The sequence below is a fragment of the Salvelinus alpinus genome, chromosome 27, assembly GCF_045679555.1.
Source record: "Salvelinus alpinus chromosome 27, SLU_Salpinus.1, whole genome shotgun sequence".
Lineage (NCBI taxonomy): Eukaryota > Metazoa > Chordata > Actinopteri > Salmoniformes > Salmonidae > Salvelinus > Salvelinus alpinus.
Genome location: NC_092112.1, coordinates 46,182,612 through 46,204,059, shown reverse-complemented (window position 1 = coordinate 46,204,059; position 21,448 = coordinate 46,182,612). Strand labels below are relative to the sequence as shown.

The window sequence follows — 21,448 nt, the reverse complement described above, 5'->3', positions numbered from 1 at the left end:
CACGAGACGGTTGAGCTAATGTTAAAGTTTCCCAGGACATAGACATATCTGATACTGGCAGAAAGCTTAAATTATTGTTAATCTAACTGCACAGTCCAATTTACAGTATAACTATTAGAGTGAAAGAATAGCATGCTATGGTTTGAGAGTGCACAATTTTGAACATGAAAAGTTATTCATAAACAAATTAGGCACATTTGGGCACGCTTGATTACATTTTTTTAACAGAAATGCAAGGGTGCATTGGAACAGACTTAAACTTTGCACATACACTGCTGCCAGCTAGTGGCCAAAATCTAAATTGCACCTGGGCTGGAATAATACATTATGGCATTTCTCTTGCATGTCAAATATGATAGTACATAAAAAATACAAAAGAACGTTGTTTTTTTTCTTTGTATCATCTTTTACCAGATATATTATGTTATATTCTCCTACATTCCTTTCACATTTCCACAAACTTCAAAGTGTTTCCTTTCAAATGGTACCAATATTATGCATATCCCTGCTTCATGTCCTGAGCTACAGGCAGTTAGATTTGGGTATGTAATTTTAGGCAACATTTTTTTTTTTAAAGGGGCAGATCCTTAAGAGGCCATGTTTCCGAGAGAACCAGAATGTCAGGACACGAGTCCTGTACCCAAATGTCAATTGTGTCCATTTTTTTAACCAAGCCCACTACCAGATTTAAAGTCAGAGGAGGTATTCCGCTCATTCCCATTAGAGCTAACAGGCATACAGTACGGTCATCTGCAGCTATTTGTTAAGTGAGCTGAGACAAGGTCCCTGGCCAACCACATAACTGAGCATTTGACAGACCTCCCTCAAGTCGCTGGATGCAGGGGCTGGGGCGGGAACTGGGAGAGCAGTTAATACCACATCTGCCACATTAGCACAAATGTATGGTGTCTGGCTACTAGAAATAGCTGATTTGTTTTAGATCCCCCAGTGTACGCCATTCAACAGGAGCAATTTGAATTGTGTATAGTTTGCATTTCGAGAGAGAGAGAGAGAGTGACAAAATGAGAGAAGGAGTGAAAAAAGATGGGGAGAATGAGAGAGAAAAAGGGGGATATAGAAATCTGAGGCAGGCTCCTGTGTTGGCAGGCTATTCATCAGGCTGAGGCATTTAGTCAGACAGAGCAGGGCTGAGGTGACTGATGCTCTCTCCATCTCCATCGTCTCTCTGGTGCTCACAGTCACTGCACCCGCAGAGATAGCACTGAGCCATGACAGGGAAAAGGACTGGGAAACAGACGCAAGGGAAGGAAGAATGATCAGCTGTTTGGGGGTGTTGGAATTCCTATACATACACACTGTGGTTAGGTGTGACGAAGATGGAGAGAGTTACCTGTAATTAGTGAGGTTATATAAGATGTCCTCACGCGACTAGCGAAAGGTAAGGACCAGGCTACATCCAATGTCCTCTACCTTATGCTCCAAGCTTTATTACCTATTTCCTTTACTCTATTACCTGTGTCCTATACTTAGGGCCATGCATTTTTGGTGTGGAAATGGAGGCACTGGGCTTTTACCGTTATTACCAGCATTATCCACCAGTATTGCTGCAGGTAGAAAACCCTAGGAAATGTTCTGTAATTGACACAAGCTGTTTACAAGATGGTTGCACATGTATGTTTGGCGGGGGAGGTGTAGCTCTGCAAATAGCACAAAACCTATTATTTGGCAGGAAATACTATTTGTCGATCCAGGAATCAAGCATTATCATCCGACTCACAAAATAGTCATCATAACTACAGCTCATCCATAGTCTACTCCACAGTACAACAAAAATTATCCAAGGGCAGCTTTAATGTTCAGCTCTTCATACCTAGGGTTCAGACTGATGAACATAGATCTGACCCTGAATAAGTCATTAGCAGCAGGCGATGACACGAGCACATTAGCTGTAATGCCACAGCATGGCAGTGATGTAGATACTGTGATGTTTTCCCCAGTGTTAATGAGCCACGAAGTACAGAGTCAGCAGCTGTAGAGCAGCCAGCCTCTGGGGAGGGGTTACTACAGGGTTGGAGAGGAGAGACACAACCACTCCCAGGAGAAAACAACATGGCTGCCAAGGAGGATCACTATGTAAGCCTTAGGACCAGGGAGAGGAGACAGAGATATCATCTCACCCAGGGGAGAGGGAAGGAGGGGGGGAGAGAGAGAAAGAGCGAGATTGACAGCGAGTGAGTTAAAAGACCAATTTTAATATTGCAAGCCAGCCAAATTCATCTAGCTCCAACTGTTTACTAGTGGTAACCATAGCAACATGGCCAATGAGGCAGCTCTAGCAGCACCAGCAGCAGCAGAGACTGAGAGACCCCCCCTCCTTTTTTTTTCCCCCAGCAGAAATCAAATCAGAGAAGGGAAGAATCAGTTTAAACACAGAATTCTGAGGGAGAACCCGGAAAGTTTGTTTGCCGACTGCTCACACAACAGGACTGTTACAAACCTGTTATTTTACACATACAGCACTACTGCCTGGCATACAGCTGTAACCAGGCATTTAAGGTATACGACAAAGAAAGGCATCTGCAAGGAAAGGCAAGTCCACATTTTTGAGAACAGCGAGAAGGACCAGGACAACAGGTTTCTGACGGTAAATGGCACTGTCATGGTCCAGGGTAGTGAGGCTGCACTCAGCTCTTTTGTGCAGGACTTCCCCACCCTAAGAAAGACAGCGGATACCAAAAAAGACAAGGACAACACTCTGACTTCTCCCCTCACCTCAGGCACTCCAACAGCAGGAGCCCAGGCCCAGACCCACACAACAGGTCTATCCTACCCCATGCCTGCCTACGACCACCAGAGCCATGACCACACTTACTACCATCAGCCTGCTGTGAGAAAGTGCAGGACCCAACCAGTGCAGGACTCAGATGAAGAACTCTGTCCAGGAGCTGAGAGAGAGCCTTACCACAGCGCTTGAGGAGGTAAAGGCCACCATCAGGAGAAAGCTAGGGCAGGTAAAGGAGGAGATGGCAAAATAGTTGTCTGTCATCAAGAGGTTGCTGCAGCATAGCCCCTCACCACCCCTAACACCCCCACTGACCCACAACCCCCCCCCCCCCCCCTCATACCGACTACCCTTTACCCACACCCCCAGTCAACAAGGAGGCTCACATGGGGCCACCTACTACAGAAAGAAGCTCTCTGCCCCCCCCCCCCCCCCCTGCCCCTCTGCCCGCCCCCCACACACCCCTCCTTGTACACAGGACCTGTGTACCCCAGCCCCAGCCCAGACCCCAGACCTCATTGACTCAAATGGGAAATTCATCCAAGAGGATAAACTCTTCCCCCACCACAAGGTGTGCAAAATACGTTGCCCAAAAACACAGGATGCACTCCACATCCTGTCCCAGCCTGACTTTGGCACACCAGGCCACATTATTATTCACACCGGCACCAACAGCCTGCGAGAGGAGCAGGAGAAAGTAGGCAGCCTGGTCAACAGAGTAGCAGAGAGGGCCTCTGAGCGGTTCCCCAACTTCCACATCACCATCTCCACTCTGCTGCCCCGCAAATACTTTCATCCCCGGACCATTCAGAAAGTTAATACTGACATCACCAGAGGGTGTGGCCTACTCCCGAACGTGCACGTTGCTCACCACCCAACAATCACCCCAGAGCATCTGCACGACCACTCCCACCTGAGGAAGCAGACAGTGAGGATGTTTGCCAAGTCTCTAAAGGACATGGCACTTGGTAGACAAACACCCCATGCCACACTGGACAGAGGACCACCCAGAGACCCCTACCAGACCACTGCACCACCAAGGAGCCCCAGGCCCCTTCAACGCCACACCAGACCCAGCGCACCCCACAGGCCCCACCCACCACCAGAGCACCACCACTTCCATCGGCTTAGCCAGACTGGACCGGGGCCAGCCTACTACCCCGCACCAGACCACCACCTCTACCAGACCAGAGAGGAAGCCCCACGGCCCAGACCTGGCCCCCCTCCACTCCACAGGGCACAACAGCAGGACGAGCACACCTACGCAGAGGTCATCAGAGGACAGGAGAATCCTGTAGGATTGAGTGAGATTAAACAGCTCCTTCAATACATCTGCACTAAACTGCACTAAACACGCACACACACACACACACACACACACCTATTGTACTAAAAGTTTACTTGTTCAATGAATAGGAATATATATATATAACAGAAAAAATGTTAGCTGTTATCCTGTTTATCTCACTCTTAACAACTTAATAGTTAGTAGTTACTGTATTTCTGACTGCTATTATTATTTCTGACTGCTATTCAGGTGGAACATTCAGGGCCTAAACTCATCAACCTTTGGACTGAAGAGTTTAGCACTGGAGTTCAATAAAAATCTGAAAGATGTTGACGTCATCATTTTGCAGGATACATGGTGTAAGGCTGACACTGTCACTCACTGTCCCACAGGCTACAGAAAGGTAATTGTGCCCTCACAGAAACACAGCTCTGTCAATAGAGGCAGAGACTCGAGGACTGATCATTTGGTACAAATCCGGTACAAATCCGAACTACAAATCTAATTGATCCCCTCAAAATTGGTAAATATCACATTTGGTTAAAACTGAAAGAAAAAGATGTGTTCCTTTGCGCAATATATATCCCCCCTCAGAATCTCCATATTACTCAGAGGAGAGCTTCCCCACCCTTGAGGAGGAGACGTGCCATTTCCAGGCCCAGGGAATTGTGCTCATCTGTGGGGACACAAATTCGCGCACAGGAACACTACCTGATATAACGACCACACGAGGGGACAGCTTTATTACAGGCCATACTGTTTCTAACTGCCTTAATCTCCCCCATAGAAACAACAGTGACAGCACCATCAACAAAAACGGAAGGGATCTGTTGTAGCTCTGTAGAAGCATGGGTCTGTACTTTATCAATGGTAGGTTACGGGGGGACTCTTTGGGGAGATTCACCTATTGCTCATCTCTTGGCCACAGCACAGTAGACTATATGATTACAGACATTGACCCTTTCTCTCTCAGCTCATTCACTGTCAAGCCACTAACACCTCTGTCTGATCACAGCCAAATTACGTTGTTCCTGAAAAGAACAGACATGGAAACAACCACACATTCACAGCCCAGTAAGCTATACAACATCAGAAATTCATACAGATTGGCCCAAAACAGCACAGAAGAATACCAGTAAGCAACCTGTAACCAAAATATCCTAACACTCTTAGATAACTTTCTGGATACCACATTCACTCACAGTAAAGAAGGCATCAATCTTGCAGTAAAAAACATCAACTATATATTCAGGCAAATGGCAAAAGAAGCACAACTGAAATTGATAAAAACAAAACAAAAAAGACCACAGATGACACCTGGTTTGATGCAGATTGTAAAATTATAAGGAAAAAACTTAGAACACTATCCAACCAAAAGCACAGAGACCCAAGTAATGGTGAATTACACCTTCATTACTGTGAGACTTTAAAACTCTATAAACGTACACTCAGTACAACAGCAAGCAGCTGACACTAATTTATGAGTCCATAAACACAAACAACTTCTGACAAAATTGGTAAATCCCCCCAAAAATCGAAACAAGCGGAATTAGCGATACAAAATGGTGACATATAGACAACCCATTTTAAAACACTCTACAACACCGTTCAAATTGACACAAACGCAGAGCAATGGCAAATTCATGAGAAGTTGAATGGATTAGAAAAAGCTATAAAGGACAATCAAAATCCACTGGACTCCCCAATTACTGACCAGGAGCTCTATAAGAAACTTCAGGCCCTCAAATGTAAAAAAGTATGTGGACCTGATGGCATCCTAAATGAGATGCTCAAACTCACTAGTGCAAAATTTCAATTGGCTATATTAAAACTGTTTAATTTGAGCCTGAGTGTAGGTTATTACCTTGATATCTGGAATTTATGGACTCATAACCCCAATCTTTAAGAACGGAGACAAATTTCACCCTAACAATTACAGAGGCATTTGCGTGAACAGTAACCTGGGGAAGGTTTTCTGTAGTATTATAAATGTAAGAGTTCTAAACTTCCTTAATAAGCACAATGTCTTGAGTAAAAGCCAAATTTATACCAAAACATCGCACGACTGATCATATTTACACCCTACACACCCTGATAGATAAACCTGTCCACCAAAAGAATACCAAAATATACGCTTGCTTTATCGACTTTAAAAAATAATTTGATTATATTTGGCATACAGGACTGTTCTACAAAGTTATTGAAAGTGGTGTAGGGGGTAAAACATATGACATAATTAATTCAATGTATACTGGCATCATTAAAATTGGCAAGAAAATAACATAATTCTTTAACCAGGGGCGGGGCCTTCGCCAGGGTTGCAATCTGAGCCCTGCACTCTTCAATATTTACATCAACGAATTGGCCACTATTCTAGAAAAATCCTCAGCCCCTGGTGTTAGTCTCCACAATTCAGAGGTTAAATGCCTACTCTTCGCAGATTACCTATGCCTGCTGACACCCACAGCACATGGCCTACAGGAGAGCCTGGACCTGCTAGAGCAGTACTGCCAGACCTGGGCTCTGGCAGTAAACCCCAAAAATACTAAAATAATGATTTTCCAGAGAAGATCCAGATCTCAGGGAATTAGACCAAAGTTCTCAATTGGTACAAAATATATAGAGTAGTGCACACACTACAATTACTTCGGTTTAAAAATAAGCTCAACTGGACACCATAATGATGCAGTGAATGAACTGAGAGAGAAAGCACACAGGGCATTCTACGCCATTAAAAAACAAATTCAAATTTGGCTAAAATGATTGAATGTGTCATTGAACCAATTGCATTTTATGCCAGCGAGGTGTGGGGTCCACTTGCAAAACAAGATTTCACCAAATGGGACAAACACCCTATTGAAACCCTGCATGCAGAGTTCTGTAAGATTCTCCTACATGTCCAGAGGAAAACTACAAACAATGCATGCAGTGCAGAATTAGGCCAATATCCACGAATAATAAAAACTAAAAAAAGAGCAATTAAGTTTTGGAAACATCTAAAATACAGTGACCCCCTCTCATATCATTACCAAGTCCTGCAATGCCAAGAGCTGGGCAAAGAAAAGAGTCCCCTCATCCAGCTGGTCCTGGGGCTGAGTTTACAAACATGTTCTACTAACACACTGAAGCCTCAGGACCAGAACATCAAATCAATCAGAATTAAACAAATTACAACACAATCAAAACAAAACTGCATTGCTTATTGGGAAACACAAGCACAAAGCAAAATGCAGTGCTATCTGGCCATAAATCGACAGTACACCATGGCTAACTATTTGACCATGGTTACTGATCAAAACCTTGACAAAGTACAGGCTCAGTGAGCACAGCCTTGCCATTGAGAAGGGTAGACACAGGAAAACCTGGCTCCCAGTAGAGGAAAGGCTGTGCAACCACGGCACCACAGCAGAACCTGAAACAGAGCTGCATTTCCTGACAAAATATCCAAAATATAAAACCAGATTTCAAAGACCTCTCTGATGAGAATAGATTACCCGTCCTGTTGGGGGAGGACGCAGAGAGCTGTGGTTTGGCAGCGCACTACATTGCTACCTGCGATAAGATGAGGGACAGTGTCTGACGGACCAATCAACCTGCACATGTCCTCTATTGCATGCTTATTGTTATTGTTCAATGTATGGTTATTTTGACTCTTGGTTATTGTTGTTACTGTTGTCCCGTTGACAATGTTGATTCTTATTATCTTAATATTGTAAATATCCAAAGTAAGCTTTGGCAATATGTACATTGTCACGTCATGCCAATAAAGCACATTTAATTGAATAGAATTGAGAGACTGACAGAGCAACAGAGGGAGAGAGAAACTGAGACAGAATGCACAAGAAAGGGGGAGCATTCGCTTCAGCTGGGAGAGTCATCACAGGGGCATGTTTTGCTTGTGGAGCCTTTTTATCGTAGAGGGTTTACAGTGCCACAACACTGTCAATGAGGTGAACAGAAGAACAGGTCTTAACATAAACTCATTACTGTAAGCCTGACTCTGTCTCTGTGTGTGTCTTTGTAAAACCACTCAATCCGCTTAATAAACTTCTACTGCAAGTTTGGGCACCAGGGTTTCTGACGCATTCTTAACTTGAGTATTATGAGGCTGGGGATGAGATACAACCAAGACATTATATTGTTTGTTTGTTTGTTAGAAAAGGATGTTGCCTTTGAGAAACAAGTTCAAAATACTTTTCACAAATGTCCGACCCTCTATAGTACAAAATGAGGGCCACGGGAGAGACAGCAGGGCATCTGTGGTTCTAAAAGAGACTACACACTGTGTGTAGCCTACTGTAGTATTGGTTTCCGTTCACTTGTAACTCAGTCTGGGTACAGGTACAGACAAACACCAAGCAATCCTGTTCTCTTCCTTCTTCAATATCAGCTGACAACACCCAATATAACACATCAAACCATCACACAGACTCAGAATTGTCTATGCCAAGAATCCCTATTTTATATCCCACAGTGATGTGAGACAGAGACCTCCTTTTCCATTTCCTAAAATGAGCCTGCGGTGAGCCATGACGAACCATCTCTCCTCTCCAGTGTCGAGCGGCTTAGATCACTGATGAACATGTCACATCAGACCCACACAAGAACACAGACGGCTGAGACGAGTGTTGGCGTACGTCGAGTAGGTATTAACGCGTGTGTGTGTGTGTGTTTGTGTGTGTACCAGTGTGGGTGTAGAGTAGGTATCAGAGTAGATACATGCCTCCACTACATCTCTAGTCCTCCACAGACTCTAAAGCCATGTGATGTAATCTCTCAAAGGCAAACAATGCATATGGCATACAAGCACACAGTACACACACACACAAACAAACACACACACATACTGTATATACAGCACACATCTATTTATACAAAGCAGTTCATTAATATTTGATTCCTCATGCATTCCCCAGATCACTGGAAGAGAGGCACTGAAAGGCATTGTGGGAGATGGTGCCTACCTCGTCATACGTGTACCGGTAGTCTGCCTTCTTTGATTTCAGATCCCACAGGACCACGATCCCAGACTCATATCCAATTATAAGCTGGAATGAAAAAGTGACAGGCAGCCAGTGAGATTTGGCCCGGTGAAAAGATGACCCACGTCAGAGAAGGAATAATATGCTCAACATTCACACGGCAGGCTGTGGTGGGATGGGGGGGGATGAAAGACAATGCATACAGGACACACAGCTTACAGGAGTCGCCTTTTTACCTTGGTTCTAAACCAAAAACAAGAAAAATAAGTGCATTTTTTAAAATGTTTTATTGATATCGGTGAACCAAACCATGCCTCCCCCACTCTAAAGTTGATATTGTCAACATATTCCAAACAATGGACTCTTTTCAATTAAATCAAATGATAAATCATTATTTATGTTATTCTTTAGAATGTAGCTCCTCTTGCACCATGAGTCCAAGAACACAGGTAATTTATAGACAAACGTGTGAACAACTGTGGCTCACAAGTCATTCATCTATCAAAAGCAATTATTTGTGTGTTCAAATAAAAATATAAATAATGATCCAGCTAGCTATAACGTTTCATAAAGGCTAAACCTATAATATTTCATAAAGGCTAAACCTATAATGTTTCATAAAGGCTAAACCTATAATGTTTCATAAAGGCTAAACCTATAATATTTCATAAAGGCTAAACCTATAACGTTTCATTAAGGCTAAACCTATAACGTTTCATAAAGGCTAAACCTATAACGTTTCATAAAGGCTAAACCTATAACGTTTCATAAAGGCTAAACCTATAACGTTTCATAACGGCTAAACCTATAACGTTTCATAAAGACTAAACCTATAACGTTTCATAAAGGCTAAACCTATAATGTTTCATAAAGCATGAACCAATAATGTTTCATAAAGGCTAAACCTACAGTACCTGCAGAGTGGTGGAGGGAGGAGGGAAGAAGGAAGAAAGAGAGAGAGAGAGATAAAGGTAAAAGTAAAGTGGGTGAAGTAAGGTCTTTGAGTAGGCTGTATATACAAATACTTTGTGTGGCCTGTTTGAATAAGCCACCAAGGTCTCATTCATCACCCACATGACTGTCTCTCTGTCTTTCTGTCTGTCTCATTGAAGGCGGGGGGCATGGCACACTCTTCGACATTCACAACAAGGAACGATACACACATGTAGATGTAATGTACACAATATGTAGGCAGAGAGACACTCTATACCTTTCCCTCATCCATGGGGTTGTCACTTATGTGGACCACAGGACCTGGGTGGGCCTTGGAGGATCTGATAGAGAGGAAGAGAAAAGTAAGAGAGAGCGCAAAGAAGAAGAAAAGAGAGGTGAGAAACAACATTCACCTCAGCGGCATCAAAGGGAAGTCATATACATCAGACAGGTGCGGTAGTATTGCATGTGTGCAGAGTTCCCACACATCATTTAGATCACCTTGGCTTATAGTGAGAGCAGAGGACAAACATTGAGCTTAGAGCATCTAAAGGAACTTTAGAAACAGAGCAGTGGGAAGGACAGGGCTAACTGGTGAAGCCCTGAGAGTACTCTTTCAAAGACAAGAGCTTACTGACAGGAGAGATGGATGGCTGTCAGTCCCCTCTGAGTGTGTACTGTAGTGTGTGTTGTGGCAGCCTAGGGGAGTCAGAGGTGAAACTCACAATAAAATAAGACAGCGGGAGACCGTTTTGCGGTGCTCAAACCAAAGTTGTTCTTTAATAAAGGTTGTGGGGAATGGGGAGGGGAGAAATACAACGGAAAGGCCTCTCGGGTAACGGGTGGGTCACTCTGCGTCCGGCGTGGCGGCTCTCCGGACCGCCTGTGTTAATGAACAAAAAAGAGAGAGATGAGTCCGAGGTTTCAATTATTGCTCTCAACTTGCGCCGGATGGCGTGCTGCACGGGAATGGGTCCTCTTCCGTTGGGGGAAAAGAAAATGAAGAGAGAGATGCAGTTGAAGTCGGAAGTTTACATAGACCTTAGCCAAATACATTTAAACTCAGTTTTTCACAATGCCTGACATTTAATTCTAGTAAAAATGCCCTGTCTTAGGTCAGTAAGGATCACATTTCATCACATTCCCAGTGGGTCAGAAGTTTACATACACTCAATTAGTATTTGGTAGCATTGCCATTAAATTGTTTAACTTGGGTCAAATGTTTCGGGTAGCCTTCCACAAGCTTCCCACAATAAGTTGGATGAATTTTGGCACAATCCTCCTGACAGAGCTGGAGTAACTGAGTCAGGTTTGTAGGCCTCCTTGCTCGCACACGTTTTTTCAGATTGCTCACAAATTTTCTATAGGATTGAGGTCAGGGCTTTGTGATGGCCACTCCAATACCTTGACTTTGTTGTCCTTAAGCCATTTTGCCACAATTTTGGAAGTATTCTTGAGGTCATTGTCCATTTGGAAGACCCATTTGCGACCAAGCTTTAAATTCCTGACTGATGTCTTGAGATCTTGCTTCAATATATCCACCTAATTTTCCTGCCTCATGAAGAACACCATTCCTGCCATCTATTCTGTGAAGTGCAACAGTCCCTCCTGCAGCAAAGCACCCCCGCAACATGATGCTGCCACCCCCGTGCTTCACGGTTGGGATGGTGTTCTTCGGCTTGCAACTCTCCCCCTTTTTCTTTCAAACATAACGATGGTCATTATGGCCAAACAGTTCTATTTTTGTTTCATCAGACCAGAGGACATTTCTCCAAAAAGTACGATCTTTGTCCCCATGTGCAGTTGCAAACCGTAGTCTTGCTTTTTAATGGTGGTTTTGGAGCAGTGGCTTCTTCCTTGCTGAGCGCCCTTCAGGTTATGTCGATATAGGACTCATTTTACTGTGGGATATAGATACTTTTGTACCTGTTTCCTCCAGCATCTTCACAAGATCCTTTGCTGTTGTTCTGGGATTGATTTGTACTTTTCACACCAAAATACATTCATCTCTAGGAGACAGATTACGTCTCCTTCCTGAGCGGTATGACCTCTGCGTGGTCCCAGGGTGTTTATACTTGCGTACTATTATTTGTACAGATGAACGTGGTACCTTCAGGCGTTTGGAAATTTCTCCCAAGGATGAACCAAACTTGTAGAGGTCTAAAAAATAATTCTGACGTCTTGGCTGATTTCTTTTGAGTTTGAAGGTAGGCCTTGAAATACATCCACAGGTACATCTCCAATTGACTCAAATTATGTCAATTAGCCTATCAGAAGCTTCTAATGCCATGACATCATTTTCTGGAATTTTCCAAGCTGTTGAAAGGCACAGTCAACTTAGTGTATGTATACTTCTGACCCACTGGAATTGTGATACAGCGAATTATAAGTGAAATAATCTGTCTGTAAACAATTGTTGGAAAAATTACTTGTGTCATGCATAAAGTAGATGTCCTAACCGACTTGCCAAAACTATAGTTTGTTAACAATACATTTTTGGTGTGGTTGAAAAACAAGTTTTAATGACTCCAATCTAAGTGTATGTAAACTTCCGACTTTAGGTGAGTCAAACAGTGCCTACAATCTTCTTTGTCGCTGGATCGAGGTGCTTATCATATTCACTCTGGTTCTTCTGAAGTCTAGATGTACCCTCTGCCTGTCTGCCCAAGCGCCCGAGTGACTGCACCTCTACTTATACTCATTTGGGGTAATGAGGGACAGGTGGGACCAATTCCAGGTGCCAATTGGTTGCAGAACCTGGACTGGCTAATATTGGTGTTGAATCCCCAGCCCCAGTTGGTGACTGTAGAGCTGTCCATTGGGCTGACTGACCTTGGCCTCTCTAGCCCTCTGGAGCTGACCATGGTCCTGCTACTTCCTTTGTAGCTCCCTGCTTGCCCACAGTGTGTGTGTCTCTCTCTCTCTCTCTCTGTATCTCCGTCTCAGTCTCCATCTCCCTGCCTCCCCCTCTCTCTTTGCGAATACACATTTAGCTGACAATAGCATCTATCAATCTAACCCCTCTACACCCAGGCCTAAGACTGCCATCACGGCTAACATAGAGGATGAAGAGAGGAAAGGAAGCTATGGCTAGGAGAATAAGGACATAGCCCACAGCTGCCGGGGTCTATATTTAGCAGTGTTAACCAGATAGCGTTATTACCTCAGTGTTACTGCAGCTGGAGTTGTGTATTTATGTGATACCCCTCGCCACTGTCTCAATGTTATTTCAAAAACAACCCATTCTCAGCTGCACACACACACACACACACACACGCGCACATGTACGCGTGCACACAAACATACACACAGGAAATGGCAAGGTTTTGGAGAAGGGATCACCATGGCAACAGAGGCAGGATGGGCAGAGTGCAGACAGCCTCCCGAAAACATGTAGCACCCACACAGAGGCAAGCACACACACACACACACACACACACACACACACACACACACACACACACACACACACACACACACACACACACACAGTAGTGATGTGTGGGTTGACTCATAACCCGCAGACCTCGCGGTTATATCCACGGAATGGATGAGTTTAGGGTCATTAAATGGGTTGAATGAAAAAAATCCATAAATGTATAGTTCTTGTGCAATTTATATCTATAGGCTACTTTAGGTTTTTCCTTTCATTATTTTAGGCTATCTGGCATTAGTGTGTGAACCTAAGCCTCAAGGTCTAACTGTACAAGCGCCAAATAGCCTACACGCCATTCGCCAAATGCTTTTGGGAACAGGACAAAAAGTTCACGTAAATCCACGGTTGCAAAAATGACAATGTCAATGTTTAATTCAATAAGAGAAAAGCTGCAAAATGGAGAGTTGAAAATAAATAGAAGGGAGTGTCAGAAATGTAGTTTGGGAAAGATTTGGTGAAGTGCTAAAAGATGATGATAGCAGTGCAGGCTATATTAGCCTATGTGTGATGATTGTGAGGCGCTATACACGTTCGACAGTCACAAGATGGGGATTTTAAATAGGCCTCTGGCACGTCAAGGGAACTGTAGCCTACTGTTCAGATGGGTTAGATAGAAACTGAAACCTGGAAACTTACTGTAGGTCTATAACCTCTCACACATAGCCTTAATATTATCTCCTGCAGAATTAAGCATTTCTTGCTGTAAAATGATACACCAAATGTAGGTAAAATGTTCACTTGGGAACTGGAGTGGAGGTGCTGTCTTTATTAGCATCATAAAAGCTGATAGTATTTCAACCACATAAAATAGGCATCCAAACCCAATTGAAATCTTATCAGAAACATGTTAGGTTGCTTTCACACATTTCTATTACCTTACAAATTAAAGTCTTTTGGAAAATTTAAACAGGAAATCTTTCGCATTTTTTGGGGGGGTATTTCATTTTCTCTCCGGTCGCTAAACATCTTTGCTGCACAGAAGAAGATGACAAAGGAAACTTTACCGATGTCAACTAGATTGAAGCATTCCTTCTATCAATTTATGGCAATATTCTGGTGAGCAAGGGTTTAATTAGTCTTCTAGGGCAAAATATAAGGAGAAATAGGGAGAAATGTGCATTGGGTATTCAGAGGATATTTATAAACTAAAATAACATTGATGCTTACAAGAAGGGGTTTGAAGCGGTTCACGGAATAGAACTGAAAACCGGAAAATAGTTACATTTTTCTTGGAACAGAAACGAAACCGGGAACGAAAGTGATCCATACACTGTTCCACAACAGAACCGTTATTTTAAAGGCATGGGAACCGGTTAATAACCTTTTTTTGTTCCAGGCATTTTTTTCTAGTCCCACAAAAAAAAATGCAACTAAGCGCCTATGCAAAGCCCTCACTGTGTCACTCAGAAACGTATGTCAGTAGTCTGCCTGCAAGCTGAAAATCTTTGCCAGTGTGTGTGCATGTTTAGGCTACCTTCCCCCTCCGAAGCTTAAACTACTATACTGATGTTACCAGAGTGATACAGAAGATAGAGAGATTGATTTTTGATTAGCTAGAGAAGAATTGATAAACTTTTTCAATGCTAGTTAAGGATACCACAGTGTAGGCCTAGTTGGATTTATTAACTATTAAAAGGTCAAATGTGTTTTTTATTCTGGTGCTACTCTGCACACACAAGCTTGTTAGCTTGCTAGCTAGCTAGCTCAAAGGACATTCAAAGTTCCTTCACTGAAGCCGCTCCTGCCAGGTATAATTCTGTGCACTTAATTCAAATAAAGCATTTCATAAAAAGATGCCCAGCTCTCAACGCCTCCTCCTCAGCCCTCTCTCGCTTTCTCCCCACCCGCAAAAATTTGAGTTGCATCTTACGCCATAGGCTACACATGTCTGTCCATCATGCCTGTAAACAACTAGCTTGCCTGCTCGGTCTGCACTGATTGGTGAAGTATTTAAATGAGCTAAATGTAAAAAAAAACAGTTGATTTCACAGGTTAGAAAAGGAACAGAAAGGTACAATATAAACTGGTACTCTTGGGGGTTCGAACCGGTTCAGAACTTAACTTTGCTGGTCGGAACAGTGGAATGGAACAAAAAAAATAATGGTTCTGTTCAGAACAAAACGATCAGAAAATACTGTAGGTACAAACCCCTGCATACAACTAATCATTTTCTTTACTGTGTCAAACTTGATAATTGAAAATAAATATAAACAGAGGTTTTACAAGTCACATTGAGTTGATGTACACTACTTGCCCTGGAGTAGGGGTGTCTCACCTATTCTGTAAGGTCTAACGAGGGAGGGGTTACTGGGTAGGTTCCTCAGTCCTTTTAGTACACACACGATCTCACTTCAGGTTGTCACTGTGATAGCAAAGAATTCTGAAGCTTTCCTCACTAGATCTAGTCAAGTGTACAGAATTGATTTAGAGGCGAGTTGTGTTGATCTCAGCCATCCAGGGCAAATAAAATAAAATGTACTTGTCACATGCTTCATGAACAATAGGTGTACGCTAACAGTTAAATGCTTACTTTCAGTTCACTTTTTCCAACAATTCAGAGTCCTTTTTCCCTTTACTTGGTCGGCACTAAAGTATTGAGAGGAGCCCCTACAAGGCTCTACATCTGTATCTGTGCAAGAGTGTGAAAAGGAATGACAAGATGTAGAGGCCTGAATTCCACACCCCATACTTCTCTCATAATGGATAGCGCCTGCTGTGGAATCTGACTTCTATATGGATTGCATTCACTTTAGCCCATATCATATTGCATGCATCACATTCACACACACATATGCAATACACACAAACCATAGTTAGGCCATCAAACCCAATGTCCCATAGCGGATATCATGCGCACAAACACTGTCAAAGACCGTGTGTATCACAAACGGATAGTATCAGCATGCATGCATAACCACACACATACACAATACACACACCAGAGCATGTGAGCTGATTTGAGTGGTTGTAATTCCCACTCATTGCTCGTGGAGTGGCGATTGCCCACTGCTCCTGCTTCATGTCCTTTCCAACCACTCCTAAAACCGCTGTGTGTCTTCACAGGAAAAAATACTGAGGCTCCAAATTTGCTCCACTCATTAAAATCACAATTTAACCAACACCCATTTATTTTTGTGACCACCTGGACCTACCAGTTGGTTTTGAAGTATTGAAACCAAACCATATGATTTTTATGAGAAGTATTTGAATAGACATGAAATGGTGAATGTAAGAAGTGCACATCATTTCAAATAGAATACATGTCATATTAAACAGCATGTAAACACTCTAAATAGGTCAGGAGCCAGACAAGGAGACTAAGAATTAATGAAAAAAGAAAATGAATTATTTAGGCTAAATTATTTCCATTATGTCAAGGCTATAGCCTACAAAGAAATACATTGTGAAGCATTTGTGAGTGCGTTACAATAGGCTGGTAGGGAAATAAAGCGCTCAGCATTTAAACAACATTTCATTGTATAGTCTATTCATCATTATAGTCTATAAATTGCGCATATAGGCTGTGACTTACTTAGAATGAAATACAAATTAAATGGAAAATTACTTATTACTGCCTTTGAATTCATTTTTAGAAACGGTAGTTTGGCCAGTCTGTGGCTTCAGGCTCATGCGATGGTCCCTGGAGAGCTGGCCAGCAGCGGAGAATATCCTCTCCTGACTTGTAGAGCCACTGGGGATGCTAAATACCCTTTAAACCACTCTTGCCAGGCTGGGCAGAGATGCAAACTTGTTTTTTTCTTTTCTTCTATAGGTAGGCCTAAAGGTTTTTAGGCAAAATATCCCAATCAAATCGGAACGCCCCATGAACAAGGGAATATGCCAGGCCTATTGGGCCGAAATCAATTATTGTATAGATCAGGGTTCCCCAACTGACAGGTCCCGCGGGCCAAATCTGGCGGGCCAAATCTGGCCCACCAGCAATATTATCTGGCCCCCAAAAGCCCCCCAAATTATTCTACATATTTTTTTATAAAAAAAAAATAGATATGTATAAAAAAAAAATAGGACCTGAGATGCAAAAAGCCCAAAATGCAATGTCCCAAGAAGGAAGTTACCCTACCTAAATAATGCAAAAGTTACATTTTAACTTAACTAATAAAGCAGGGAGGCAATCAATATGAGTTGCACAGCGCCTGGTGCTGAAAATATAGCTAACTTTTTATGCAAGTGGCACACAGCAACAGACGGGACAAAACTACACCAGTCGAGTAATTCACTTCAACAATAATCTTCATTTTAATTTGACTTCACATACAACAAGAGGGCTTAAATTGGAGTCTATTTCTTCTGAGCCTAGGCCATATAAAATAACTTAACTGGCTGTGGTTGGCTGAGGCATAACAGCATCTTTCACAAGAAAAAAAATATATGACCTAATATAAATGTTTATTTTTATTTTTATTATGCCTACTTCCAATTGCAACTGGACCAGAAATGTAGCATCCTACATGAAACAATAATTTAAAGAAAAAAAGACAATGTCTGTGTCTTGAGACCTAAATAGCCATGTATAAGCACTCGCAATAATGTTAGTGTTTACTAAATACAGTCATGTAGGCCGCTGAGTTACTTCCTTGGACACAATCTTGTGGATATCTTGTGAGATAGATGTCAGTATAATGCACGGGCAGTCTGACTATCAGTCAAAAGTTTGGGCAAACCTACTTATTCCAGGGTTTTTCTTTATTTTTTCTACATTGTAGACATAAAAACACATGCACACACACACACACACACAAGCATCCAACACTGAAACATCGAAAACACAGTCACCCTGACCTATGGTAACATGGCATTATCACCCCTAGCAACATGCCAACACAATATGTTTTGACTACCTATTAACGGTATGTGTATTCGGGGAAGTGGTATATTGTAGGTGCAGTTATCACAGTGAGCTAACAAAAAAGAGGAGTCAGAGAGAGATTTGCTCAGAGAGGGGGAATGGATAGAAAGAAAGAGTGGAGTGGAGTGTGAGGACCGGTGGGTCGGCTTTGCTATCTTCTAGGTCCCTTGGAGGATTGGCTGATTAGATCCCCTCTGTGTCTGGGCCACATCGGAAAACCCTGACTACATGGGGCTCTCTCACACTTACATACTCACTCAGGATGCAGGGTGATTGGTAAGTCTTGACTGAATTATGCATTTTCATACACACACACACCAGTGGAGCCTGCTGAGGGGAGGACGGCTCATAATAATCGCTGGAACGGAGTCAATGGAATGGCTTCAAACACATGGAAAACATGTATTTGATAGCGTTCCACTCATTCCACTCCAGCCATTCCCACGAGCCCATCCTAACCAATTAAGATGCCACCAACTTCCTGTGAGGCACACACACACACACACACACACACACACACACACACACACACACACACACACACACACACACACACACACACACACACACACACACACACACACACACACACACACACACACACACACACACACACACACACACACACACACACACACACACACACACAGAGTTAGCAAAAGACAGGAATAAAGTGGGGGAAGGGAAAAGAGGGAGAGAGAACACCCTCTGGTGTTAACATGAACTGTGTGTCATAGTGGGCCTTAGGCTGTCCCTTACTCCTGTTATAGTTTCCCCTTGTACACACTGACAACATCCCTGACTATGACTCATAACACACACATTGTCATTGCATGTTCTCATTCACACATGACCTGGCCTCCTCCCCCTTGTTGATGACATTACAAGAGAAGGGGAGTAAGTCACACATAGAGTGTAGCTCCAGGCTAGGCCCAGAGCCAGAGGTATGGTTACTAAAAGCAGTATTTAAATAGCAGGGGCCTGGATGTTAACCATACATTGAAGCACAGAACAGAACCTAGCTAGCCATTGATGCTATACTCTCCACACAGAGATAGTGAGAGAGGGAGGATAGCGAATAGGGAAATTGTACTATCATCACCCACACCTGATTCTGATCTGGGAAACTGAGCTGGGCTATGATGACTGGTTTATGTGATGACTACAGGGATTGTGATGACTGGCTTTGTAATGTCCCACTATCCCCACTACTGTATGTCACATACTCTTTGGTCTAGTAAATTGGTTGTACTGTTCTTCACTATGCCTAGTCTAATCTTGAACACAAACGCACTGTTACCTATAAGTACTTGGTGTACTAAACTAGAACAGAACTGAACTGCAGTGTTCTGCTGTAGTATTGAGTGCTGCAGTATTTCCTAGTAATCTGCTTGACAGTGTTCAGTTCCACTCTGTAATGTTCAGTGCTCTGATCTTGTGTATTTCTCTCTATGCAGTGCAATACTGAGGGGGTGTAATATGAAGAGTGCCATCTTCATTGTTCCCTCAACCTCCCACTCCACTGTCCCTCTCTGATGACAGCATCAAAAGAACATAATAGGAGAAGATAAAGGCAGTCAAGGTATCTAACGTTCATTCCAGCAGCTCAGAATAAGACGAGAGAGAGAGAGAGAGAGAGGAGAGAGAGGAGGGAGAGAGAAAGTGCCATCTGAAACACTCTCAGATATTCCCTTATCATAAAGCCTTTATGTGCAGATTTTCTGTTGTCATCAGAACTGAATATGGGCCACACGCACACACGCACAGTGCCTTCAGAAAGAAAGTATTCACACCCCTTGACTTTTTCCACATTTTGTTGTGTTAAAATTTATTAAATTACACCTGCGGTTAAATCCGCAGGGTGGACGGGTTTAGAGTCATTAAATATTGGGTGGGTGGCAGGCAGGTTGAATAAAGAGATGACCTACACGTCAATTGCCAAATGCTTTTGGGAACAGGTAGAAAAAGTTTACATCAAATCCACGGAGGCAAAAAGGACAATGTCGGAGTTGAATTCAATCAGAGAAACACAGACTTCAAACAGGCCTATGTCACGTGTCCCAATATGGCGCCGACAGACAGGGCAGCTCTGCTTCTAACTCCTAAACAACTTTGCAGTATTTTGTTATTTTGTGTGTTATTTATTAAATTATTAGCCCAGGACATTTTTTGTGTTATTACATACAGCCGGAAATAACTTTTGTATATCAGAGCGGCGGTAACTCACCAGCATTACGAACGGGAATGCGACTTTCCCAAATTGTTCGTAACCCCCAGGGCAATTGAACTGATTCCAGAGGCTGATCCAAAACACCGCCAGCGGAGAAGAGGTATTCCGAGTGGACTTCTAGTGGACTTCCGACTCAGGAGGCGCGCACACCATCCACCGCTTCTAAGGATATTACTTGCTAATGATCAGTCTCTGGATAATAAAGTAGACGAGCTCAGGGCGAGAATCTCCTTCCAGAGAGACATCAGGGATTGTAACATACTCTGTTTCACGGAAACATGGCTCTCTCAGGATATACTGTCTTTGTCCATACAGGCAGCTGGGTTCTCAGTATATCGCACAGACAGGAATAAAGAATTCTCCGTGAAGAAGAAAGGTGGGGGTGTATGTTTCATGATCAACCACTCATGGTGTGATTGTGATAACATACAGAAACTCAAGTCCTTTTGTTCACCCGCCCTAGAATACCTCACAAGCAAATGCCGACCGTATTACCTCCCAAGAGAATTATCTTCGGTTATAGTCACAGCCGTGTATATTCCCCCTCAAGCCGATACCAAGACGGCCCTCAAAGAACTTCACAAGACTTTATTCAAACTGGAAACCACATATCCAGAGGCCACATTTATTGTGGCTGGAGATTTTAACAAAGCAAAGTTGAGGAAAACGCTACCGAAGTTCTCTCAACACATTGACTGTAGTACTCACTGCTACTCCAACTTCCGGGATGCCTACAAGGCCCTCCCCTGCCCTCCCTTCATCAAATCTGATAACGACTCCATTTTGCTCCTCCCTTCCTATAGGCAGAAACTCAAACAGGAAGTACCCGTGCTAAGGGCTATTCAACGCTGGTCTGACCAATCGGAATCCACGCATCAAGATTGTTTTGATCACGCAAACTGGGATATGTTCCGGGTAGCCTCCGAAAATAATATCGACGAATATACTGATACGGTGACTGAGTTTATC

At 43.0% G+C, this 21,448-nt stretch overlaps 1 protein-coding gene across 6 annotated transcripts in view; it reads right to left on the bottom strand.

The window, feature by feature from the left end:
- Positions 1–21,448, bottom strand: part of LOC139556657 (syntaxin-binding protein 5-like) — a 167,165-nt gene that overhangs the window by 55,177 nt on the left and 90,540 nt on the right. For all 6 annotated transcript variants that reach the window (XM_071370872.1, XM_071370875.1, XM_071370877.1 and 3 more), the window contains exons 6-7: positions 10,224–10,287; positions 8,996–9,079 (exon numbers count right to left, since the gene is read on the bottom strand). In XM_071370872.1, the coding sequence (XP_071226973.1) occupies positions 8,996–9,079; positions 10,224–10,287 (148 nt within the window). The remainder of the gene's footprint in view (positions 1–8,995; positions 9,080–10,223; positions 10,288–21,448) is intronic.